Source organism: Delphinapterus leucas, chromosome 8 (genome assembly GCF_059928025.1).
Source record: "Delphinapterus leucas isolate spDelLeu-1000000601 "Yukka" chromosome 8, BTC_Dleu_Yukka2, whole genome shotgun sequence".
NCBI classification, from domain to species: domain Eukaryota; kingdom Metazoa; phylum Chordata; class Mammalia; order Artiodactyla; family Monodontidae; genus Delphinapterus; species Delphinapterus leucas.
In genome coordinates this window covers 61,001,511-61,027,818 of record NC_143136.1, presented here as the reverse complement: position 1 = coordinate 61,027,818, position 26,308 = coordinate 61,001,511, and the positions used below count along the sequence as shown (strand labels likewise).

The 26,308-nt window shown below is 35.0% G+C and overlaps 1 protein-coding gene across 8 annotated transcripts in view; it reads left to right on the top strand.

The window, feature by feature from the left end:
• The window catches only part of DYNC1I2 (dynein cytoplasmic 1 intermediate chain 2), a 50,450-nt gene extending 24,240 nt beyond the window's left edge, over nucleotides 1–26,210 (top strand). For 5 of the 8 annotated variants that reach the window (XM_022570036.3, XM_030760415.2, XM_030760414.2 and 2 more), the window contains 11 exons: nucleotides 7,724–7,819; nucleotides 8,047–8,209; nucleotides 8,323–8,422; nucleotides 8,910–9,035; nucleotides 9,931–10,077; nucleotides 10,440–10,553; nucleotides 10,867–11,000; nucleotides 11,882–12,026; nucleotides 21,911–22,051; nucleotides 23,900–24,025; nucleotides 25,576–26,210. In XM_022570036.3, coding sequence (XP_022425744.2) covers nucleotides 7,724–7,819; nucleotides 8,047–8,209; nucleotides 8,323–8,422; nucleotides 8,910–9,035; nucleotides 9,931–10,077; nucleotides 10,440–10,553; nucleotides 10,867–11,000; nucleotides 11,882–12,026; nucleotides 21,911–22,051; nucleotides 23,900–24,025; nucleotides 25,576–25,689 — 1,406 coding nt within the window. In that variant the 3' untranslated portion in view covers nucleotides 25,690–26,210. Of the gene's footprint in view, nucleotides 1–7,723; nucleotides 7,820–8,046; nucleotides 8,210–8,322; nucleotides 8,423–8,909; nucleotides 9,036–9,930; nucleotides 10,078–10,439; nucleotides 10,554–10,866; nucleotides 11,001–11,881; nucleotides 12,027–12,665; nucleotides 12,724–21,910; nucleotides 22,052–23,899; nucleotides 24,026–25,575 lie in introns of those variants that run through there. The other 3 variants (XM_030760416.2, XM_089916675.1, XM_089916673.1) reach the window with 2 other exon arrangements.
• The last annotated feature ends 98 nt before the right edge of the window (nucleotides 26,211–26,308 follow it).

Sequence of the window (26,308 nt, the reverse complement as noted above, 5' to 3'; positions counted from 1 at the left end):
AGTGTATGGCATGTAGTGAGTACAAACTCAGTAAATATTTGGTGAAGGAATTAATTGCTTTTACCTACTCAGGAGAATGATTTACTTACTTGGGATTTTTTTTTTTTTCATGCCTTTACTCTGCAAGTAACTGCTGGGAAAATAGGTTATTTTCAAGTGTTAATGCTACAACATAATTATTGATGAAATTGGGTGAAAAGGCACTTAGTCTCAGTTCTTGGTTTTAACATGAACATATCATGTTCTAATCATTATTTGCTCTTAGATCCATGTATGAAACATACATTCTCCTTTATAGCCTTCTTGAATTCCATGATGACATAGTATATAGATATAAACGTGTGCTGTTATTTTATGTTTTATGTATCCCTCTGAATGCTATGAACAAAATTGGACCTTTTAGCATGTTTCAAATATATTATCTTAGCTACTTGTTTTAACAGTTCTTCAAACCTCACGTTCAAATTGATGACTGAAAATTTTAACAGCAAAGAGTGCCTACTACATATCAGGTATAGTGTAAGGCACTTTACATTACCTCTAATCCTCTTACCAAAACCTTGAGAGTTAAAGAGTTAAATATTGGTTCTGTTTACATATGAAGAAGCTGAAGCTGAAAGAGATAGCTTATCAAGGGTCACATAGCTAGTAGCTAAGATTCTAAACCAAGTCTGACTGATTCCAAGGTGTGCTTTCTCTCTCATGCTGCCACTGAAGCAGCACTTTCATGCTTTTATGACAGTCACCTATGGTAAGAAATTCAATTTATATTACGATCTAGTACAAACATAGATACAGATGTGTACAGCTGTCCCTTGAATTTCACAAGTTCACTTTACACCACATTGGGAGGTGGTGTCCACTAGAGCAGAGAGCTCCTTCCCTGGGAACTACACACAGCATCTCGGCAGAAAGCTGCCATAGCTTTGAACTGTGTCTCTGAGCATCTGTGCTGTATTTATTTTGTGCATCCGTTAACAGGATGTGTCTAAAGTAATTACTTCTTCAGTTTACACCACTTCAGCTTAAGAAAGAAAGGTTTCATAGGATTGCTCTACTTTCGAATAGTGGGGGAAACTTGTAACTGATACAAAAGTTTTATGAAATACACCTTTTCTGCTCTTGCTATATTTCATTTTTTTCAGTGTTGACCATAATACACTAAATTTATTGGCTTAGACCTGTAGTTTGAAAATTACTTCATTAAAAGATTAAAAGATTAAAAGATAGCATGGCTTAGTTAACTTATTTATCGATAAATTTGCATCAGGATAATATTTTATAGTGATTGGCTAAGAGTAATTAATAAACAGCTTTGACCTTTTATGGTGTTAAATAGAATTTTTCTTATCCTCACTGATAGAAGGTGAAAGTGGCAAGATGTATTAGCACCACTATCTTTAAAATTTTCCTGTGTGAACTAGACTTAGATGTTAGTTTTATAAAGGTCCACATTTATTCATTTGCAACAAGAATTCACGGATTCTGCAAGTTTATTGAGTATATGCTATATACTCGATTATTTCTTTGTTTTTTTTAGTTTCAGGTTGAGGTATGTAAGTGAAGGAGAATGCGAAATGTACCCCAATACCATGGAGCCATCCTTAGCCTTTGGAACTATTTATAAAAATGAAATCATTTCCTCTCTATATCATTACAATTATTTTCATGTCCAGGGCTCTTACATTGTTTCTTTTCCTAATTTGTAGAGGTTCTAGAAAGAGGGAAAGAAAAAAAAAACCTGAACTTAAGGTTTTATAATGAAAACACTTTGTGCATAACTGTACTTCTGCTTATCCATTGGTTTAATACAGTGCCTCTCAAACTTAGCCTGGTTGGCTCGCGTTTAAGAATTATGTAACAAATTCCAAAACTCACCATGAGACAAAATTGCTGAAATCACAGTTTGAGTGTAACAGACAGTAAATTGAACTTGGGTAGGCAGTATAACTCACGTTACCAAATTGAAGATAAAAATTGGTTTTAGGCTTAACTCTTTTTTTTCATTTTTTAAAAATGGCTGAATCTATTCTTTTAAAAAGCAATTTTTATTCTTCTTTTTTTCCTTTTTCCCTGTTCTAGCCATCTTCTTTCAAGTTTACTCTGTGAGTTGGTAGTACCATTTCTGAACTGAGGTGCTTTGCTGTCTTAAAGCACCTACTGTGAATGAAATTGACAAGGAACATGTGACCTCAGTCAATTTTGTTCTCGGCAGGTAAAAGAACTTCTCATGGCAGGAGTGTGGTGCCCACAGATACACTCCTGGAAGAGTTACTTTCTTCTCTTTTAAAAGTTTTTAACTCTTTTGAAAATGGCGTTATTTTTTTCTTATTCACGTTGTCAGTATGGATTTTTTTGTTGTTGTAATTTTTAGACACAGATTTTTAAAGAGGAAGAAATTCCAAAGTTTAATCAGCTTGTTTACACCTGAGGAAACTGAGACCCCAGGAAGTTCATTGATGACCCTATGGTCACAATATAAGAGAATATCAGACTACAGCCAGAACCTGGTTTTTGATTTCCAGTGAAGTGCTATGTTTCGCATATCATTCCACTTTCTTATCTTTGTGGAGTTTTGTAATTATTTTTGGTGTTGATTTAGTAGTCAGATATTCTTCCTCAGGTACGTGTTGATCACCATTTATAATGTGTAGAAAAATGTTATATGTAAAATAGCTCTTAATTATTTTATTGCATGATCTTAACATCTGGAATCCACACTTCCCAAGTAGACTAAATCTGTGGGCCTTCTGGTTTAATAAATAGTACCCTTGTCTAAAATGGATTTTTAAAAAAAATCCTGGAATAAATAACACATGTAATAAATTAGTTTTAACCCTCAGAGAATCTGTGAGAATATAAAAATAATTGAAAATTGAAGCATTTATTCGTAACCTTGACTGAAAGACTTTAATCAGCATATCTGAAATTGTGGCCTCAGAAAAATGTAATATTTATGAGATCGCAGATAACAGGATCTGTGTTAATGATGCCAATACTGCCTAAATAAAATCTGAATTTTACATAAAAAGAGACAATGTAGAGAGACAAATTCTGTGTTAAATGTTATGTATGATTAAAGTATTACTCCCGTTTTATTTATCTTCCAAATTAGCATTAGATCTATATTCAAAATATTTCCCATTTAAAATTTTCCCTTGTTGAAGATCTAAATTATTAAGGAAATCCAAGTGACCTTGCATCTGATTCTGGGTGTTTAAAAAAATAAAAGGAATGAATTCCATTGATACATTCATGAAGTTTTGTCCTAATATAAGATTTTCTTAATATTGATTTTAAAGAGTAAGGTATAAGAAGATGAAATTATGGACAAATGGATCGAAATGAAGTGATTCAAAAGGATGTTGATCCAGAAAAGAAAGGGTTATTTTCAAAATATTAAAGGAAAATCATTCATATCTAACATGGATTTTTCAACTTATGATTGAAGCATTTCCCTCTAATATTCTCATTTTGTTTGTGAAGTTATTAGTTGAATTTTTGTAAATTATGTTTTTATATGGAACACATTTCCTGAGTTTTGGAACTCAGTGGCAACTTCCTTTGTATCATAAGAAATCAGACTACTCTGTAAATTAGAAATTCTTCATAAGATATTAAACTATCTTAAAATACAGTACACCAGTATGATGAAACTAGTTAATAAATTTATAGACAACAAATGTATTTCCTAAACGACATTAATGCCCCGATGATGATATTTATTTTTGACCTCATACTGAGCATTAATTGTGAGAAGTGATAGAATAAAGAGTATCAGTGTTTAGTGAGGATTTTCTAGGATCTTTCATATTACCTGTTAAATATGTTGTAATATTTTAAAATAATTCAAAGCATGCTTTGTGGCTTATTCTTAGATGTCTCTTAAATGTAGCGTGACATACAGATGAGAATACTTGCTCTGAAGACTCCTTCCTTCAGCTTAACAAAAGCCACCCATTTCACAGATGATTTAACTTTGATTAACCTACTCCACTGTAACAGATTATTCCAACAACTGGAATTTCATTCTTTGGTGTTATTTCTAGGTGCAGCTTAATTTACAAAACTGCTTTTCTTTCCATCTCACCAAAATACATCACAATTTTGATGTTAACTCAGTAAAAATTCAGTGGTTCATTAAACCTAGTCTTAGCATTCATTGACAAGAGGTTTGTCATTTTAAAAGTAACTGCTACTTTTATGCATTCTTTACTGCTCAGTTTATAACCTTAGATTCCCTGTCAGAGAAAGCATGGAGTTAACCACTTAGCATATTGCAATGAATATTCATCAATAAATTGATGTGACATGGCAGTCCCATTTTTCAGTCTTCCTGCATTGTTGCAGTCTTTTTTAGTTTTAAATATAGATAATCATGTAATAGGGACTAGCCTAGAAAATCTTTAGAATTGTAGTACTATATTTTTGGTCTAATAATATAGTATTATTAACATAATACTATATGTTAATAGTTTTTTAGTAACTAATTGTATTAGTTTTTAATAAGAGAAGTGTATTTGTTTCAGAGGAACAGTCTCTAATCTGATGTTACTGATGTTAGGCATTTTTTGCCAAATATTTGGTATATATAGATAATCAGCTTTATAATAAAAATACTGTTTTGTACTTTTAAAGAACACATCATTTTTGTAATGTTCCTGGAATTTTTATTTAGCTTAGTCATTTTTATGAAGGTTGGGTTTATCATAGTTTTTAATCAGTTTTTAATTCATCTAGAAAGAGAGCTATGTACATTCATTCTAAAATAAAATCCTGAAAACAAGTATTTAAATAGATTATTACTCATTCAAACACAACTAAAGTAATCTATATGGGCAAGTTAGCATGGTAAATGCCATAAAGTAGGCAGATACAGATCACTGTTTACCATACTTCATCTACATTTTAAATTTTAAAAGGAAAAGAGTGTCTATAAGCACTATCTTTTCTGTTAAATATATAGATTATGAGGTCACTTAGCACTGAAGTACCGACCATATGCATTATGACAGGAATTTGACACCTGTCATTGGAAATGGTACTTAGAAACCGTATAATGCAACAAAGTTGAGGGAGGGAAATATGATGTGGATAGGAGGCTGTAATTTGTAATTCACAGTGCTTAAGAATGACTTGTCCAGGGTGACTCAGATTCCCTATATTTGATTTTAGGATTTACATACAGTGAACCCTACTAGTCGACAAAATTGATTAAGATAACTAACAGTATTAGCAGAAAATACATATTTTCAGACTTAATTTTTTTATAGATAATTTATAAATTTATTTATTTTTGGCTGTGTTGGGTCTTCGTTGCTGCACGCGGGCTTCCTCTAGTTACGGTGAGCGGGGCTACTCTTCGTTGCGGTGCATGGGCTTCTCATTGCGGTGGCTTCTCTTGCTGCGGAGTATGGGCTCTAGGCGCACGGGCTCAGTAGTTGTGGTGCACGGGCTTAGTTGCTCCACGGCATGTGGGATCTTCCTGGACCAGGGCTCGAACCCGTGTCCCCTGCCTTGGCAGGTGGATTCTTAACCACTGCACCATCAGGGAAGTCCCCAGACTTAATTTTTAATTGAAGTAAATATCCTGTTATTCTAAAAGTCAACTTAAGTACAATTAAATTATTTTATTACATTACACTGGCAAGTGACTTTATGGTATAATTTCATTGTAATGTTGGAGCAGTACAGTATAGAAGAATTGTTACCAGTTACACTGTTTTCAGATTAATAATCCATTGTATATGAGAATTCATCTAAAAAGGAGTACTGTCTTTCTGTTTTTCTATGTGATTATTTTGCCCAAAAAAAAGCTTTCATTTTTTTAAGTAGCACAAAAGCTGTAATTGGCATGCTTTGTAAGGAAGTGTCAGTGTGCAAGAGAGTGGCGATCACTAAGAATTCTTTTACGTGTTCTTTCCCCTTTGCACCACCGCCTCCTCAGCGGGGTCACTGAGATCACTAGCTTTTCTTGAAATGGCCATTTTCACTGGCAGGTGCATTATACCCTGTATTTTCAGATTGTTTTTCCATTCTGAATGTTTGGCAGGTTGATTGCTCTGGCTGCATTGACGGAGAAAGGGCTGACAAATGCGGTTGGGCTGGCTGAAAAGACAGTGATTACTGTTTTCCTTTGTGGCTGATTGAGGCCCTTGAAAGGAAAAATTTTAACCTTCACCATTTGGTTCAAAAGTATGAGCATATATTGAAATCATTCGTGCCATTTATCCTAGTTCTGTAAACTTGTCAGAACGTAAAAATCGCTCAATTTCAAGTAATGTAGGATTGGCATACGTCATTATCATTTTGATTAAGTTGGAGGTTGTATCATTGTGTGCAGTATACAGTGTCATTTAAAGCTTTCTTTCCTACAGGTACAGTTACATTTTTATTGCTTATACTATAGAGTTAGAAAGATTTTCATAGCTCTCCAAACCTAACACTATGTGTGTGGTTTGGCAGCTGGTGTGGCCTACAAGCTGCATTTTGTTTGCAGGGTAAAGGCTTATCTGTAGGCCTCCTGGAGTGTGGGTAATTGCACAGGCTAGCCATTGGGGAGAGACAGGATTGGAAGCAGTCAAGCGGAAGAATGTTATGCCATCCCATTGCCACCTTGTAGCAGAAAGACACAATCCCAGCAGTGCCATCTGGTTGTTGCTATCTAGTCAGCTGGCCTGGCTGCTGGGACCATGACTTGGCAGCTGGTTCCCATCCTTGACTATTCTTTTGTGTATGTCGTATGTATGCGTGTTTTAGATAATTTTGAACATAGGTCGGGGAAATGACTATAACTAACAAGTAAAGTCCCCTTACTGAATGGGCTCTTATTACTTGAGATGCGCTTTGCTGCAGACGCCTGCTGCCATTCCCTCATAGACAAATGACACATCTGTTTAGGCAATAAAAATAAGCATTTGCTTAATAAAAATCCATCTCAGTATGTAGTGAAAGAGAAGGTAGGCAGAGTTGTATGTTCTAGAACATTTTAAAATAAGTAATTTAAAGTTATTTCCTGGTTTGGGGTTATAAGGGGAGATTTAATAATTTTTAAAAGTCTTATAAACATTGTATATTATCTCAATATGTATTTTTATTCAAGTTAAGAAAACATTATGTTAAGTGCTTATTGCCACATCATGTAACAGTAGATAATGAGACTTGCATTTAAAATGACAGAATAGAAAATGTGGTCTCATAGCTATTATCTTTAAAATCTGCCTCTCAAATAGCAACCTGAGAGTTAATGTAAGCCGTCTTTATGCCATATGAAGACCCATTAGACACTGATGGTTTCAGATCACAAGTAAGCAGCCAGCTCTGTAGGCTATTTTAGACATTTGATTTTCTTCATTTTACAGCATTAATGTGTCAGCATGCTACATAAAACTGTGTAGGAGTTGCATGTTGTTCTGTCTGGAATGATAAATGCTTGCAAGCTTTTAGAGATTTCCATGAGGGACTCATCCTAGTTGCTTATGTATCTTATTTCAGTTTATGTTGCTACAGAATTTGATATGACTATTGCTGAGTTACCACATAGGTATGTATAAAAACCAAGAAGTTCCACTTAATTCTTTTTTTAAAATTGTATTGATAAAATTTATATTATTTGTACTCTTTTGCTTTTATCTAAAGAGTTGTGATACTTTCTGAAATAATTACCTCAAGGGTTAGCAGTTATTTTCATGAAAATAATTTTTGTGTTATTCTGTTTTTTCAGATGAAGAGGAAGAAGATGACGTAGTGACTCCTAAACCACCTATTGAACCTGAGGAAGAGAAAACTTTAAAGAAGGATGAAGAAAGTGATAATAAAGGTATCTTAAAGAATTCAACTTTAAAAAAAATAATTTAAAAAATTTTGTTGATTCCTGTTAAGACTGCTTTTATTATTTATATATTAAAGTAGAATAAAATGCTCTAAATCAAAGAGGTGAATCTGCTTGGAAAAAAATGAGTGGCATTCATTGACACAAATTGTGATAGTGAGGTGACATGATTTGAGTGGCATAAATCCGACTTCAGAAAAACGTTTGTCTCACAGCCCCCCCGCACGAGCTGACTGAAGAAGAAAAGCAGCAGATCTTGCACTCTGAGGAATTTTTAAGTTTCTTCGACCATTCTACAAGAATTGTAGAAAGAGCTCTTTCTGAGCAGATTAACATCTTCTTTGACTACAGTGGAAGAGATTTGGAAGACAAAGAAGGGTAATGTTTAATTGCTAAAATTATGGGTTCAGCAATGTTAAATTACTTTAAGATTAAGAGTGGGAAGTTATAACACAGTTGTTGGGTTTTTCTTTTTTCGTCTTTTTCTGTAGAGAGATTCAAGCAGGTGCTAAACTGTCATTAAATCGACAATTTTTTGACGAACGTTGGTCAAAGCATCGGGTTGTTAGTTGTTTGGATTGGTCATCTCAGGTAAATTATAACATAATTGGTTGCTATTAACTCATTTTTGAATTCCAGTAAGCAGGTAGTTTTAATTGTGGAAACTTTGTGTAATTAAATCAATGTATATTATTGAAAATTACAATGGATGATGGTTCTAAGGTTATGGTTGTCTTATGTACTTAGGAAGAAAGGATTGGAAACACTATATTTAAAAATCAAGAGTTTATGCCACAGCCCAGTTTTACTAATTTTAATTGCTCACCAAATCTCCTTTGGATAGAATTGCAACACATATTTTAATAAAATATTTTAACATTAAAACATTTAAAATAACTAAACTAATTTAAAGTTTTACTAATGTTCCAGCAAGCATAACTCTAGAGATATATTTCTTGGTGAAGTGTTAGGAATTTGTATTTTCAGAATAATTTAATAATAACAGTTGAGTAACTAGGAATGTAAAACAGTTCTCATTATGCATAGCGTTTTTTTCCCACTTGATTCTTGCGAGCAGTATCCAGAGTTACTTGTGGCTTCCTATAATAACAACGAAGATGCTCCTCATGAGCCTGATGGTGTGGCCCTTGTATGGAATATGAAATACAAAAAAACTACTCCAGAGTATGTGTTTCACTGCCAGGTAAGATGGTCTTTTAGCAGTCTTTCCCAAGTTTAAGAATTCACTAATGAATTTAGACAAGTGCCTTTCTTCTTTTCTTGTCAACATAATGATTTCATTGGATTGGCATTTACTAAACCACCCCATATTTGCAAACAGATGTTAACGAAAAACTGAAGACTTCTCAGTTCAACATGATCTGCGTTTTCTAGCTTTTCTGACATCTCTTATGTTTAATCACACCTAAAGTCCTTTGCAGTTGTGATTTTCTGTTATTGTGATTGATTGTATAAAAGGAATCTTTTATAAAATGTCTTTTCTACAGGGAGTTTCTCAGGAACTTATTTGCTGAATATACAATTAGATGGTTGGCCCACTGAATTACTTATACATGGCCTGAGGAGTTGGAACTAGATAGTTTTAAGTAGAAACATATGTTTGAAGTAGGAAACAGATGCAGATTTTTAAAGTGGATTTAGTGGGAGGTTAGAATTTGCAAGCCTTTCTGGTTGCATGAGTTATAATCTTTTAATAATATCATAATTCTGCAAAAACACTTAACTGAATCAAAACTAGCATATACTCTGTTGTCAGATTACTGTCAGAAGCTAAAGTAGAGCCAGTTATCTTCTGATTTAATGATGTAATCAAATTAAATAATTTTTGCTTTCTTCGATAAATTGCTTAAACATTTCTGTAAACAATCATTACATTTGACTTTTAAGCAAAACTATTCTAAAGCTGTATCTTATGTTCTAAAGCAAAATGAAATTTTAAAGTATATTTATTTACTGGTTTTTTATAATCTCTGATACTTTACAATAAAGGGGAAAATGTTTTGGATATAGATTTATTTTTATAACTTGTCACGCTTCTTCCATTTGAACCTTAAATATAAAAATCTTGCTATTTGCAGTCAGCCGTTATGTCTGCTACATTTGCAAAATTTCATCCAAATCTGGTTGTTGGTGGTACATATTCAGGCCAGATTGTGCTGTGGGATAACCGTAGCAATAAAAGAACTCCAGTGCAAAGAACTCCACTGTCAGCTGCAGCACACACAGTAAGTAAAGGGGTTATTTCCATTAGATTTCTGTCTTCTTTCACCATTAAATACTTAGTAGTGTCCATCAGAGTAGTCTCAAAATGTGTTTCCTTTGATGTGTGAATTTCTCATCATTTAGCAACCAAAACTGAAGGCTTTTTTTTTTCTTTGTATTTTTGGAAATCTATTTTATTAGAAACTCATCTCTCTTCTGAGATAATGTTTTGCTAATCTATGGAATAGCATCGAATTTCACATTAAAAATGCCATCAAGATATGAGACTGGATATGAAACAGAATACCTGTGATTATACAGTAAAAATTATTTCATTTTTTTTTGATAAAATAATCCCAGAAAACTTTAATATCTCTTTCTTTAGCATCCTGTATATTGTGTAAATGTTGTTGGGACACAGAATGCTCACAATCTGATTAGTATCTCTACTGATGGAAAAATTTGTTCATGGAGTCTGGACATGCTTTCCCATCCACAGGTAGGTTAAACTTGGAAAGCTCTGAAATTTTGAGGCAAATATTGGTATTTTTTTAAGTCTATGTAAACCCTAGCTTATGTTTTTCATAAATGTTTTATAATAGTATTATAGTAATAGTTTATAAATCTAAACATGTATAAATGTAATTTGTGGTGTATATACTTCATTTTCAAACCTTCATTTAATCAAACTAAATTTATATAAGTAGTATAGTAAAATAATTGTTTACAAACTAATTAAGACTAGAAAATTTTCTTTAAAAAATTAAAAATTATAAGTTTACAAAATAATTTACTCAATTTTTTCTGTGTAGGATAGCATGGAATTGGTTCATAAACAGTCAAAGGCAGTCGCTGTGACATCTATGTCCTTCCCTGTTGGAGATGTCAACAACTTCGTTGTTGGGAGTGAAGAAGGTTCTGTGTACACAGCATGCCGCCATGGCAGGTAAATCTAAACTGGAATTTACAATTATTTAAAATTCTCTCTTGAATAATCGTATTAAAACAAATTGCCTCTTATTCAAGTAGAAATCTGTCCTAGAGCCACTCGTTATTTGTGACAAATTATTTAAATTCAGGTATATAAAATTAAAACTTAAATACTTTTTTAAAATAAAAGGTTATTTTGGATCACGATGCGTTCTGGATTTTGAGGGTTGTGGTGTGTTGTGATTTTTGTACGTGTGGACATGCTCACAAAAGTTAGTGGTAGGAAGTAGCATTCAGCAATTACAAATACAAAATGCACATGCCACATACTGACCTTTAAAGTTGTAAATAAGATTTTCAGCTGTTTTTCCATCTTGATTTATTTGGACTTTGAGCCTTAGTTCAGTCCTCCTGATAATCGCACAGTAACGTCACATACACGTTTTAAATTGACTAGTATTTCTCCTGCTGTTTTGAAATTGTCTAGCTGTACCTTATCAATTGCTTCCTTTAAAAAAAAAATTGAGGGTCCAGATTCCATTTCAAGTACAGATCACCTTCACTTCAAAGCTTTTGATTTAAAAGTAGCCCAGATTCTCTCTCTTACATGTAGCATTCATTTGTCTCTATCCCACCACCTCAGAACCTCAGATATTGGACTTTTGATTTCTGTCATCAATAGCATGATGTTTATGGTTCCAAAATGTACTTAACCACTTTAGTAGCCTTATCAAATCTGGATAGGTAACACTCAACATAATTATTCTTATGTGTTACGAGCACAGAGTTAAGTTTGTTGAAATTATGTCAAAGGGTAATAAATAAACCCATGATAAAATATATTTATAAGTGCTCTACTTACAAGAGATTTCCCTATTTTCACTCTTAATGAAACAGCAAAGCTGGAATCAGTGAGATGTTCGAGGGACATCAAGGACCAATTACTGGCATTCATTGTCATGCAGCTGTTGGAGCAGTGGACTTCTCACATCTTTTTGTCACTTCATCATTTGACTGGACAGTAAAACTTTGGACAACTAAGGTATCTAAAAACAGATGTCTAGTCAAGTACTCAGGTTTCTGACACAAGGTGGTGCTCTATTACTACATGGGAAAGACAAAAAGCCTCCTAATAGCTTAGAATGATTTACTGATAGATCAAACCTAATAAGTTACACAGAACATGAGTGAACAACTAGATGTTGAAGTTTTCTTAAAAGTATGCTGACAAGTGTGGTAATCCCACACATGACCCAAGACCAATCTTCCCACCACTTCAGGCTTTTCAAGCACAGAACTGCTTACCCTGAACTGAGTTGGAGGAAAAGCCGCTGAGCATCTCACATGGCACTCACGTGGCTGCCCTATAGCCCAACACAAAAGCTGTGCATTTGCTCTTTGAAGAGCTTTTAGAGGCTGTTCAGAACTGCATTGGCTCACAGAGCTGATGGAAACCGGAGAAAAGATAGATAAAACCTGAGGTGTAGAGTAAGTCTTATACAGTGAGACTATACATCATAAACTGGAATAATTAAGGAAGTATTGTGTAAATACTTCTGTGTAAATATATATGGATGCATATGTATTTTTGTTGTCTGCAATACATAATTTAAATAGTTTGTTTGGGTTTTAATAAGCTTTGAAAAACCATTTATGTTATAAAGTGCTTCCGATCCTACAGCAATCCCAGATAGATGTGACATTGCCATGCCTCATTGAAAGTCTCAAGGCAAATCCAGGTAGGGAACATTTCTTCCTGTGATGGGCCTTGTAGTTTCATTTGACTCCATTTAAAAATTAAAGTGCCTTGACTTTTCTGTCTGGCTTTTCTGCAGTATTACATTGCTGCTGGCAAAGCTGCATACTTGAAATATCAGATTCTATTTAAATTAAGTTAAATTTTAAGCTGTGTTTTTTCATGTTTCTGTCTGCCTTATCCTAACTTTATTTGATTCTTCAATTTCTTTGAGAAAACCTAGTGGTCTTAAGAGATATTCTTCACTATTACAGTGGAACTCATTTATTCATCAAATGCTGGCCTCAGAAATCAGGGATGAACTCACTATTCACTCTTGTCCTTTCTTGATGCTTTCTTAGTGAGTTAGAAAACTTTCTCTTAAAATTGAACGTTTTCAGGTTTGGGATTAATTAGCAGGCATAAAAATAGCATTTAAGTCTAGTGAAGGAAAACATATTAAATAGTGCTTAACACAGTGTCTAGCATGATAGGCACTTAACAATATTCATTCGGTTCCTCCTTTTCCTCTTTATGGAGATCAGACGCTCGGTTTGAATGCATATACTGTCAATCATCTGTTTTCTTTCCTGGATTGTTCTTGAATTTTTTTTTTTTTTGAATGAGATTTATACAGTGGCAAAAGGTAGAGGTAGAAGATTCTCACCATCACCAGCAAAGAAACGCATAATCCAGCTAGTAAAACCAAAGCAAGATGCAGAATTGGAAAGATGAAGCCAACTCTCTCTCTCTAGGCTGTAGGCAGCTACGTAAGTGGCTAGATTTCTGGTTATGCTTTCACCTGAGTAGTCCTTTATATAGAGACACAGGAAATGTTACATCTTTCTTAGATTGTTGGCCAACTTCCTTTTTCAGTAATTGAAAAGAATCTTTTATCTATTTGTAGATTTATTATTTTTAATATCTCAGGTCTTCAGTTTGCCATCCTTCTTTTATCTTTAAATTTGAGGCTTCCATTCTTACATATATTACCAAATAGGACTGGAAAATGAAGACTTCATCTTTCCTAAGCAAGAACAGAACTTATATTTATGATAGCAGACTGATTGATGCTTGCTTTTGTGGTACTACACAGCTGGTTGATTGGTGGTTGATATTTTTTGTTCCTGTATTTTGCTATATTTCAACATAGAACTGCCTGCTGAATAAGAATGACAGCCAGGCATATCTCTTTCTTTGCTAATTGAGCTAGGCATTGCTTCCTTATGTGAGCTTCCTATAGAAAACTCATTTATTCATTCAACTGTGATACATGGCTCTCCACTCCCCACCCCCGCCATGCATACATACCTCTCCAATGTTAGTGGCCAAAGGATAGGACAACACAGAACAGGTACTTGCTATAGAATAGCAAGTACCCTGTAGAACTTTATCAGAAGAATTACCTTTTATTCTGACTTATCTTCACACAAATAGTTCTACTCTCGGAAGGGTGGAGCAGCAACATTCTGCTGAGTATTTTTTTTATTTGGCCATATTATGGCTCCCAAGGTCATTGTTTTGATCTTGGATTTATACTTCATAGTCAATTGTGTTGCTGGTATTCATTTTTTCCCTGAAAACTTGGTAGAGCCTCTGTGCTCTCCAACACAATGATAATGAATAATGGGCAAGGTTTTAAAATAATCTCTTCTTAAAGACATTGTTCCAGTTCCATTTTAAGCTTTTTACATCAGTATCTTCACATTCATGAATTTAACAGACTTTAAATGTTTTTCTTTGCCTTTACTTTTTAAGTGTTTTCTGACTCTAGGAATTGAGCCCCTATAAACTGGGAGAACGAATCGTTAGATATTGCTGTGTCTTTGTATCCTTTAAGATCTGTCTCTGCCCCAATAGCGAAACAAGATTCTTTCTTTTTCTCCTTTTCTATAAGTCCTCTAAAAAATCCCTAGAAATCTCAATTTGTTACTGCCTCAAATTTAGTTTCAAGTAATCTACTTCTGTCGTCTGCTTCTAATTTTTGCAGAGTCAGGAATTTTAATGTAGTGACAGAGTTCTGGATCATCAAATTGTTTACTTTTTTGAACTCAGTTATTTTTAGTAAAGAAGATGAAGATTGTTTTCCACATTTTGGTGAAGGTTAATTTAAACCAGCCAGGACATTGCTTCTAATATATTTGAAGGACACTGTTAACTTTTTAAAATACCAAATTTGAAAATTCACAGCAGAAACACTTTGGAAGTCCTGAAAAATGGTAACAAGAATATGTGAGGAGTAGAAGCTTCTTGAAGGTAACTTGAGGATTCCATAAGCACTTGATTAGGGGTAGACCTGATAAATGAGCTTAATATTCTGACCACATTTAACCATACTTGTTACAGATTACTCTCAAAATATAGTAATTATTTATTTGGAGGGCAAAATGTTTTAATGTATGCACAGTATATTCCAGGCTCAACACTTATTTGAAAAGCTTTAACCTTTTTAACTATTAGAAAATACCATAGTAACTTGTTGGCCAGTGTCCAGCCTGTCCTTTGCATAGTCAGAAACTCAGTTTTGTCAGTCTACTAGATTTGATTAGCTACGGAGTGCTGACTAGAACTCACAGGCTTCTAAGACACTGATGCATTGGAGAAGGTCAATTTATTAATTTACAATGAGAAACAACTGCCAGAAGGCCTAAATACTCATGCTCGCCTGACCAGCTCATTGTTTCCCTGTAGACAACCCACACGGGAAGCCAAATTATAATCAGAAGGTTGCTTGGTTAGCAAGGAATTGGAACAAAAGAAGATTTCTGATTTGAATGTGTAGTGGCATCAAGCAAAGACAGCGTGATTCATTCATCTTCACATAGAGATAACCCTGCCATGGGTGGTAATCCTCAGGATCCATTGACAGATGCTGTCTCCTGAGCAGTGCTTGAATTGGGCACTGTCTTCATTTTTCTTGTAAGACTGCTTCTGTATATTTCCATTGCTTTTAATAGACACATTGCTTCTGAAAAAGTTAGTATCTTCCATCAGGTTGTATAGGAAGGTATTTCCGCCCTTAGAATTGTTTCTTTTTAATGAGAATCTGTTTATTTCTGTGCCGATCCAAGTGAGGACATGCTCACTTCCCATTTCTCTGGAGAGCACCTCACTGTTACGTTCATGGATTTACTATAGGGACTCTTTTGGTTATTAGTCTAGAACTCCCCAGTTACCCCCAGAAAAATACAGAATTACTGTATTAGTTTCCTGGGGCTGCCGTAACAAATTGCCACAAACTGGGTAACTTAAAATAACAGAAATTTATTCTCTCACAAGAGGCTAGAAGTCTGAAATCAAGGTGTTAGCAAGGTTGGTTACTTTTGGAGGCTCTAAGGAAGAATCTGTTCCTCTTTCCATGCCTCTTTTCTAGTTTTTGGTGGTTGCCAGCAATCTTGTGCTTTTTGGCTTCCAGCTGCATCACTCCAGTTTCTGCCTCTGTCATCGCATGGAGCTTTTCCTACTTGCCTCTGTCCAGATTTCTCTCTTCTTTTAAGACAACAGTCGTGCTAGATTTAGGGCCTACTCTAAGCAGTATAGCCTCAGCTTAATTACATATGCAAAGACCCTTTTTCCAATATCGACACATTTACAGGTTCCACATAGACTTGAATTTGGCAGGGGGCTGGGAGTGGGGGGACACTATTTAACCCATTACTGTAAAGAGCTCAGAAAAAAATATGGTTTGTCCCTTGACCTTACAGTGTTTATTTATTTATTCACCACTGTACTAGAATGAGTTACCTTTGATTATTCAAATACTATCTGTTGTTCAAAGAATGATACATTCTTTTGATTCATTCTTTTGAAAAATATGTTTGCAAACCTTTTGTTTATAAGAATTTTAGAGCTGCAGTGACCTTTAGACATCATGTAGTTCAGTAATTCTCAGTTTTGGTCACATTAGAATCACCTTGGCAATTTTTAAAAATTCTAGTGCTCACCTGGCACCCCAGACTGATTAAATCATAATATCTAAAGAGACTCAGGCAACAGCATAATTTTGAAAATCCCTCCAGGGTTAGCGGGATTACAATGTATAGTCAAGATTCAGAACCACTGATAACCTTTGTTTTGTAAATAAGGAAATAGGGGCCTGGAATGATGAAGTGACTTCTCCAAAGCCTTAAAACTAGTTATTGGTAGCCCTGAGATAAGAGTTTATATCCTACGCCCCTCTTCAGCTCTTTCCTGCTGCCTCTCTTCCATTTAGGCAGAAGTTCTCTTCAAGTTAAGAAAAAGTATTACTATTAAAAAGTACTTCAAATGATCCATTTGGGATTTTAATTTGCAGTATCATATATAAAATTAATATATTACGAAACAGTTTTGGTGTTGTATGTGTGCTTTCTTTCTCTTTGAGGGGGAAGAATTGTTAATCCTTGGATGACTGTGTTTTTTAAATTAAACTTGAAAAAAATTACAAAGGTTTCTAATTACATTTAAAATTTGGGAACATGTGGCCATTTATTGTATTTCTATTTTTAATATAATCTTTTACCCAGTTATAATGCATCCTGCTTTTTGCCTCTGGCTGCATCACAGTCCACCTAATAGATGAAATACTTTATTTAATAATTTCATGAGATATTCAGCAATCTTCTTTTTCACTTGAGATATAATTTTTATGTAAGTTTTAATCTAATTTGTATATAACATTTTTCATATTTTATAAAAAATGGAATCATATGATATGTACTTATTTGTATCTGGCTTCTTTTGTTCAACACTATATTTGTGAGAGTCATTTCATATTGTTGAAGGTAGTTATAGATTGTTTATTCTCTCAGATATATACTATTCCCGTATGTAAATATACCATAATTTGTCCATTCTGCTGCCGATGGTATTTGGGTTGATTGTAGTTTGGGGTTGTTATGGATAATGCTGCTATGAGCATAATTGTAAGTGTCTTTTGATGGACACAAGCGCTCATTTCTGTTGGGCGTATACTTAGGAGGGAAGTACTTGGCCATAAGGTACGCATGCATTCTGCTTTAGTTGATACTGCCAAGCAAATTTCTAAAATAGTTTTACCAGTTTATAATTCACCAGTGGCATATGAAAGTTTTCCTTGCTTTACAACCTTGCTGACACTTGGTATTTTCTGCCTTTTTTTTCATTTTAATTACTCTGATGGGTATAGTTGTATTGCAGTTTGGTTTTCATTTGTATTACCTTGAGACTAAAGAGGTTATCTTAAGCTCCTTTCCATGTGTTTATTGGCCATTTCTTGAAGTGCCTGTTTAAGTCTGCCCATTTTTCTGATAACCCCTTCTTTAAAAATAAAACATTAATATAAAAAATCTTGTAGACCAATACAGATTCTTATAGAGTCGAGCATGTGCACATGACTGTGAACAACTTCTCTTTTAAGTCTTTGATGAGAGACCATACAATTGCCTAAAATTGGGATTTTCTTGAAGACGTATACAATTGCCTCAGGATTTACAGGTCTTAGCACAGTGTTTCTTAATCGTTGTTGTGCATCAGAATCTCTAGTGGAGCAACACCAAAAAGACTGATGAAGTACAGTGAGGGTGGGGCCCTGCATCTGGAGTTCTTAAAAACTCGGCCGATGATTGTGATGTCATCCCAAGTTGAAAACTACCTCAGAGGGAGACTTCACTTGGCATTGTTGCCAAGGAGAGTTATAGGAAAATAATGATCTTAAGAAGGAAAAAAACCTCTTAGTTTCTGTTTTTAGCTTACTTATAAGTTTTGTTAAAATTTTTGTTTTCTTAATTACAAACAGACATTTTTGGCTATTAAGATAATCATGCAGTTGACAGTTACTGTGAAAATTTTAAATTTATAATTTTAAACTTTTTATTATAGAAAATTCCCAGTAGATTCAAAAGCAGAAAGAGGAGTATAACGAAACCATTGTACTCATTACCTAGCTTCTAAAATTATCAACACGTGACCAATCTTGTTTGATCTATTCCCGCTTATATTCCCTCCCCAGTCCTGGATTATTTTAAATGCAGACATACCATTTAATCTATAAATAAGCAGTATGTATCTCTAAAAAATAGTCATTTAAAAAAAAACCTGTAATACTACCATATCATTGTCACACCCCCCAAAAATGAATAGTGATTCCTTAATTTCATCAAATAGCCAGCGTTCCATTAAAAAACTTTTTTTACTATTTACTTGTTTGAAGCAGGATCCAAATGAGGTTCGTTTATTTGCGATTGACATATCTTTTGAGCCGCTCTCTTAAAGTAGGGTTTCCTACCCTGTCTTGTTTTCTTGCTACTGCTGTTACTGAAGAAACCAGGTTGGTTGTCCTATTAGTTTCTCACAGTCTGGGTTTTGCATTCTTATGGTACTGTTCATATTGTCATGTATAGTTGTAGATGTTTATAATTCTGTAAAGAGAAGCTTACCCTCGTGAATCACTTGGTGTCCTCCAGTCCTTATGTTGACATCTCTTCATTCTTTTTGGTCGTTTGAAGCTTATTCTGCAGTAGATTCCTCAGGAGGTGCTTGTGGGTGCATTATTCCCATATTCTGAAGAGCCTATCTGTTTATGAAGGTCAGTTTGGCTGTATGTAAAATCCACAGTTTACATTTTTTTTTTGATTACCTTAAATATGTTACTCTATTGTTTTCTGGCAAAAAGCATTGTCAAAAAGTATGATGACGGGGCTTCCCTGGTGGCGCAGTGGTTGAGAGTCCGCCTGCCGATGCAGGGGACACGGGTTCGTGCCCCGGTCCGGGAGGATCCCACATGCCGCGGAGCGGCTGGGCCTGTGAGCCATGGCCGCTGAGCCTGCGCGTCCGGAGCCTGTGCTCTGCAACGGGAGAGGCCACAACAGTGAGAGGCCCGCGTACCGCAAAAAAAAAAAAAAGTATAATGACAATCTGATTTTTTTTTTTTTTCTTTACTCAAGACTTGGTCTTTAAAAATCTGCATGATCAAATCTTTTTTTTTTTAAGGGTTGAATGTCCTACATACACAGGATTTTCTTTAATATGAAGTTTCAAGCTGTCTTTTCTTTTAGGAGAGAGCTGTTAAATTAAGATTTTTGTATTCTATAGTATTGCTTTGGGTTTTTTTAGGGCCTGCCATTATAAGTATATCTTTGTTAATCTTCTTTGTCTATCAGTTTTTTAAAAAATTCACTTTATCTCTTCTTTCTTTTTTAAAATAACAGCGTTATTGAGATACAGTTCATATACCATAAGAGTCACCATTTTATAGTGTACAATTCAGTGGGTTTTGGGTTTTATTAGAGCCATCCTTGTGGTATGAAATGATATCCCATTGTGGTTTTGATTTGCATTCCCCTGATGGAGAATGATGTTGGGCATCTTTTCAAGTGCTTATTTGTATTTGTAGATCTTCTTTGGAGGAATATCTATTAAAACTTTGCCCAAGTTTTAATTGGGTTATTTGCCTTTTTATTAAAATGTTGTAAGAGTTCTAGATACAAGTCCCACTTATCAGGTATATTATTTCCAAATATTTTTGCCTATTGTATAGGTTGTCTTTTCACTTTCTTGAGGGTATTATTTGAAGCATAATGGTATTTAATTTTGATTTAGCCCAATTTATCCTTTTTTTTGTCATTTGTGCTTTTGTTATCTAAGAAATCATTGTCAAGTCCAAAGTCACAATGATTTACGCCTATGCTTTCTCCTAAGTTTTATAGTTTTACCTCTTATATTTAGATCTAAGATATATTTGAGTTAATTTCTGTATATGATGTGAGGAAGGAGGGGTCCAACTTCGTTCTTTTGCATGTGCATATCCAGTTGTCCCAGCATCATTTGTTGAAAGGCTATTCTTTTCCCATTAGTTGTCATGACACACTTATTAAAGATCTGCCACAATAACTTTGTGTAAGATTTGAGTGAGATCCTTTTTTTGTTGGTTATTGTCTAGTAGTGAAATGAGTTTTTCTCTACATTTAAGAGGAAGGGAATGGCAAGGTTAGCTTTTCTGGTTTCATAGTCTAGGTTAAAGCTCTTCTGGGTTTTTTGCAAAGTGGGTATATATCCCTCTATCTTGTACTTTCTGAAATGTACCTTTTTCCGTTCCTCTCCACCACCTTTATCTGAACCTTCTCTTTGCTTTGTCCCTATTGTGCTGTATTCCACAACTTGGATTCCATTCCCGGCAGTTTCTTTTTGGTGAGACTGTCTTGAAAAGGGAGCTTTGATTTGTTAATTTTGCAAGTTTATCAGGCTCAGACTGCATCATTAGACCTTACTTATACCACACTGGAGTCTGCCTGCAATTATTTATAAATCGAATTCTGTTGAACTCCCTCCCGGTCTCTGCTCCTGCTCTCAGACTGACCCCCACACTGTCCAGTGAGCACCCGCTGTGGACTGTGAGGCTCTTCTGTTCTATTCTCCAGCTGTCAGAAGCCCTCGTGCCTTCCCATACTTCTTCCCGCACAGATGTACTGTGCAGATCTCATAGTAGTCCAAGGTTTGTTTCCACCTGCTTACATTTGGAGTTTTGTCTCCTGATTTTGTTGTAGGTGTTGTCTGTGAATCTTTGGTTTTGCTATCCTCATTGCTTTGTCTGGGTTTATGGGGAGATTTAGAGGAGATTCAAAAAGTACACTGCCATTGCTCCCATCTTTCCAGAATCCTCTCATTGAAATGTTTTTAAAGCACATTCTGTTCCTTTTTTTAAACAGTATGGTGTCTACAAGTTAAACAGAAAATGCAATCCAGTCATTGATTTTGTTTTTTAATTAATTATTTATTTGTGGCTGTGTTGGGTCTTTGTCGCTGCACACAGGCTTTCTCTAGTTGCAGTGAGCGGGGGCTCCTCTTCGTTGCGGTGTGCGGGCTTCTCATTGCGGTGGCTTCTCTTGTTATGGAGCATGGGCTCTAGGCGCATGGGCTTCAGTAGTTGTGGCTCGCAGGCTCTAGAGCACAGGCTTAGTAGTTGTGGCACATGGGCTTAGCTGCTTCGCGGCATGTGGGATCTTCCCGGGCCAGTGATCGAACCCATGTCCCCTGCATTAGCAGGCAGATTTTTAACCACTGCGCCACCAGGGAACCCCAGTCATTGATTCTTAGTTCATAACTCCAGGTAATTCTTTAGTGAAACAAATTATAGGAACTTTTTCTAGGCTGAGTTAAGTATCATAAAATGTTATCATACCTGTTGAATGTATGTCATATTTTGACTGTGCTAAAAATCAACTTTTCCCTTTCAGAATAACAAGCCTTTGTACTCATTTGAAGATAATTCAGACTATGTTTATGATGTTATGTGGTCACCCACCCACCCAGCCCTGTTTGCCTGTGTGGATGGCATGGGTAGGCTGGATTTGTGGAATCTCAATAATGACACAGAGGTGAGCAGGAAAATAACAAAAATTGCACTGAAAAATAGAAAATTGGAGATTTATTGAATAATTTGTGAAATTCCTTTTATCCCAAGAAATGTAAAAGGACTCCGTGATTGTAGCTTCATCACAAAGAAACCAAATAAGCTTTGTACCCTAAATAATAAACACCATGCTGTGCAGAACTGAAGGGAGAAATATTGTTGCCAAGAGGACTGGGGCCTTTCCTTTTACTTCTAAAAAGCACTATCCTGTCTCTAACGTCCTGACAAAGTCTCATTCATAAGGCAGCTGGGATATTTTTGATTCATAGGCTAGAAAGCAGATAGTTTCAGATTGCTGACATGTTAGCCTTAATTCTGAATTTCTAAATTTTCTCTAAGCCTTGATAGAATTGTATATTATCCATAAATATTAGTCTTAGGCTGACTTATTTGAATGAAGCAAAACGTATTTTGATGACTTGTTCCATGAAACACTGAAAACAGTGTTACTGTTACTATAAAATTAATATAGAAATCATCAAATTTCCTAACTGCTATACTAAAATGAGTTATTAGGAATGAAATTTAACTGCAGCTATTATTTATGTTTAACCAGGTTTATTTTTACCAATGTGGAGAGGCTTGAAATGTTCTTAGAGTTCTGTATTGCTGTGTGGTGGTAAGAAGTAATGTTAGCAGTTCTGCCAATAAAAGTTTTTGAGGAGAAAGTCTCTTGGTGCCTTCCCCCACAGCCCACTCTTTCCCACATCTCTTCATATTTCTAGTGGCAAGTGTCCAAAATCCCTTGAAGTAAATTAGTTGGTTATACAGGACAAGGAAATTATATACTGGAAATGTAAGAATTTTAACACTGTGCTAACTTGTGCCATAGTAGTTTGAAGAGGAACATTAAGATACTGCTAGGGAAAGGTATTGACTGGCTAGATGACTGGACTTGATTATACATTTCTAGTTACTTCGAATGAGACCAATTTTTTTTCTTAATTTGGATTTTGGTGTTAGACATTTGTGGTCACAGTAAAATTTGGATCTTTTCTGTAATTTGCTAACTCATAGAAAATATCTAAGTTATAATTTTTCTCTTAAAACAGTTTTGGCACTCTAGAAGTTTAAATTAATCATTTGAGGATGACTCGTGTCAAATAGTAGGATTATTTTTAATCAGATTTCAAAAATTTAAAAATTACTGTGATACTGTTCTGAGCCAAACATTGAAGGTTTGCTCCATGCGTGGCCAATAATTTCTTTTTCCTTAGCACAGCAGAGGGTACAGTCAGATTGCAGGGGATGGTGCCACTGTGTTGGTGACATCATCCTGCCCTGCTCCAGACAGTTCATGGGAACAGGGACTTTGGAAAGACCCATACTGCATCTTTAGTATGAACTGTTTCTGGCAACTGTGGATCAAATCACAGGTTTTAGCTAACAGAGATGCAAGCTACAAAAGTAATTCCTGTCCTCTAAAATTGAACCATAATCTGTTTATGAGGGCTTTTGAGATGTTTCTTTAAGTGAGGTTTTGGCCATCTGTTTTCAAATGGCTTGACTTCTTAAAGAAGTTAAAACAACAAAGAATCCTTTGTTAAAGAGAAGATCTTTCAAAATGATGTATCCAGTCATGTGAAAATTTCTTATATAAGGACTTAAGTTATTTTCCCAAACCATTTTCAAGGATTGACTATAATGTCCTTCAGAATGTATCACTGAACAGGAAGAAAGTCGGGAAAATTCTTTATTTTCATCTTTGTTTTTAAAAATGTAGCCAGATTGGAAGAAAGAAGAATTAGTTTTACATGTTTATAGAAATCCTGATGAAACTTTTAACACTGCACTATATTTTAAATGACTTTAGGTGCCAACTGCCAGCATTTCTGTGGAGGGTAATCCTGCTCTTAATCGTGTAAGATGGACCCATTCTGGAAGAGAGATTGCCGTGGGTGATTCTGAAGGACAGATTGTTATATATGATGTGGGAGAGGTATGAGGCTCACTGCCTATAATTTTGACACATCTATTTAGCTTTCACAGCATTGCGGTGGCAGTATCTTTGTGGCTAAAACTAGTCTTTGAAGTTCATGAATTGATAAAACTTACTTTTCACTATAGAAGCAACTCTTGAAATTAATTTTCTTTCTAAACTGAATGTCCTGTGTCCCCATGCAGCAGATTTGGAGGGTAGTATCATATGTTGGAAGTACTTCAAGCATGCATTGCTGGAAATTAGAAATTCTTCAGGCAGAAGAAATTCAGAGTTATAGTTGGATTTTGGGGCTTTACAGAATTGTTATTGAGATAAGATTTTATTTTTCTGTATTCATAGATTTCTTTGGGCCAGGTAGTGGAAATCAAAAGTAGTATCTTTTAAGAGTTATCTGATGACTATGTGAAATGTCAATCTTGACTCCTTGAGCCTTGTTGCAAAGCCATTATTATTGAACCCAACAGGATGACTTGCAGCTCTCTCATCTTTACTGTTTGGGTTGACTGTACACGATGCTCAGGAGTGATTTCCTCATGTTTTAGTCCTGGCTAGCACCTTATTCACTCTTTCTTTTGCTATGCCTTATGATTCCCCATTCTCTCTGGAAACCCCACAGCCTCTAGCAATTAGATCTGGAGGGAGGTAGAGTGAATCATTTAGAACAGCCAGTTGAACTGTCTGCACAGATGGAACTACTCTGTATCTGCACTATCCACCGTGGTAGCCACTGGCCACATTTGGCTATTGAACACTTAAAATGTGGCTAGAACAACTGAAGAACTGAATTTTTTATTTTATTTAATTTTAAGTAATTTAAATGTAAATAGTCACATTTGTCTGGTAGCTACCATATTGGTTATCACTGTCCAATCTAGTCTCAAGTCATATGGTAGATTTAGAAGCAGGCACATCCATTTGCCACACTGAATGTTTTGTGCCCTAATGTGGCATGCCAGATTCCTCAAATATTATAATGACAGCTGTCAAAAATTTTTGGTTATTGGACTGCTTTAGTGAGGCAAAAGCATCACAAGCCTCCTTTCCCCTTTTGCTATTGGTACATCACTAAAGTGGTAAGAAGTAGCATACCTTTTGATGAAGATGGATTAAGATATCAGGAAAGGTTATCTTAGGTTCCAAACAAAAATAAACACTTACAAGAAACCAGATCTTATGAACCATGCTTCACAAATTATTTTATACTAGGAATGGTGCAAGAAGTAAAAATTTTTCAGGACTTCCTGCCCACCAGCAAAATCCATGAGATAGTGCATAGGAGTTATATTTACAGAGCATTGTTGTCATTCTCTCTTGCACGGATGATGATAATAGCAAAATCATTTCTGAGGCTGTCACAACACACTTTCCAAACACTATCTTTTGTTTTGAAATGTTATAAATCATTGGTATAGTCTCTGTAATTATGGAAAGGCCATTCAGGTCAATTATTACTTTTTAATCGGAAAAGTATTTGAAAACACTGAATAATAGTAGGTCAGATGATCTTTTATTTCAGTGTACATAAAACATTGTATTTCTTTTAACAGCAGATTGCTGTCCCCCGAAATGATGAATGGGCACGGTTTGGCCGAACACTTGCAGAAATTAACGCAAACCGAGCGGATGCAGAGGAGGAAGCAGCTGCCCGAATACCTGCTTAGCTCCTGAAAAGAGAATATGTAGCCGTAGTGGATTTGGGGAAGACTCTTAAGTAGATCCTAGAACTATTTGCATGCTTCAGTCTAAATGATAATTAAAAGGAAATTTCGTGGATTAAACTGTGGATTCAATGCAGCAAGCAAATCTTACAAAGTCCTTTTTTATATAACATGCATCTTGTTTTGGATTTGTGTCATTTTTAATGCAGCTGATTGACTTTACAGAATGCAGCCTTTTCTGAATTCTTATACACAAGTGTATATTTGGTATTCTTTTGAAGTCTTTTCAGCTTATAACACTATATACAGTTATTTCTAAAGCACAGATTAAGTAAGTTCTACATATTTTTAAATAATCACAATTCCCTGTTATACTGATAATGTTCTCACTAACCATAATATGTAGGAACATTGTTTATTCTTAGCCATAGCATGAATACATCTATCCAGTTCCATTCTGATATTCTTTTTTTCTTTATAATTCATGTGATAACAATCTATAAATAAACACAAATATGCTTTAACTTTTCAAATTTTCATTTTGATTTACTCCTTGCAATTAAAATTTTATTAAATTCTGCTGCTTTTATAAAGTATCTTTTTTTATCTCTTTCTTTAAGCT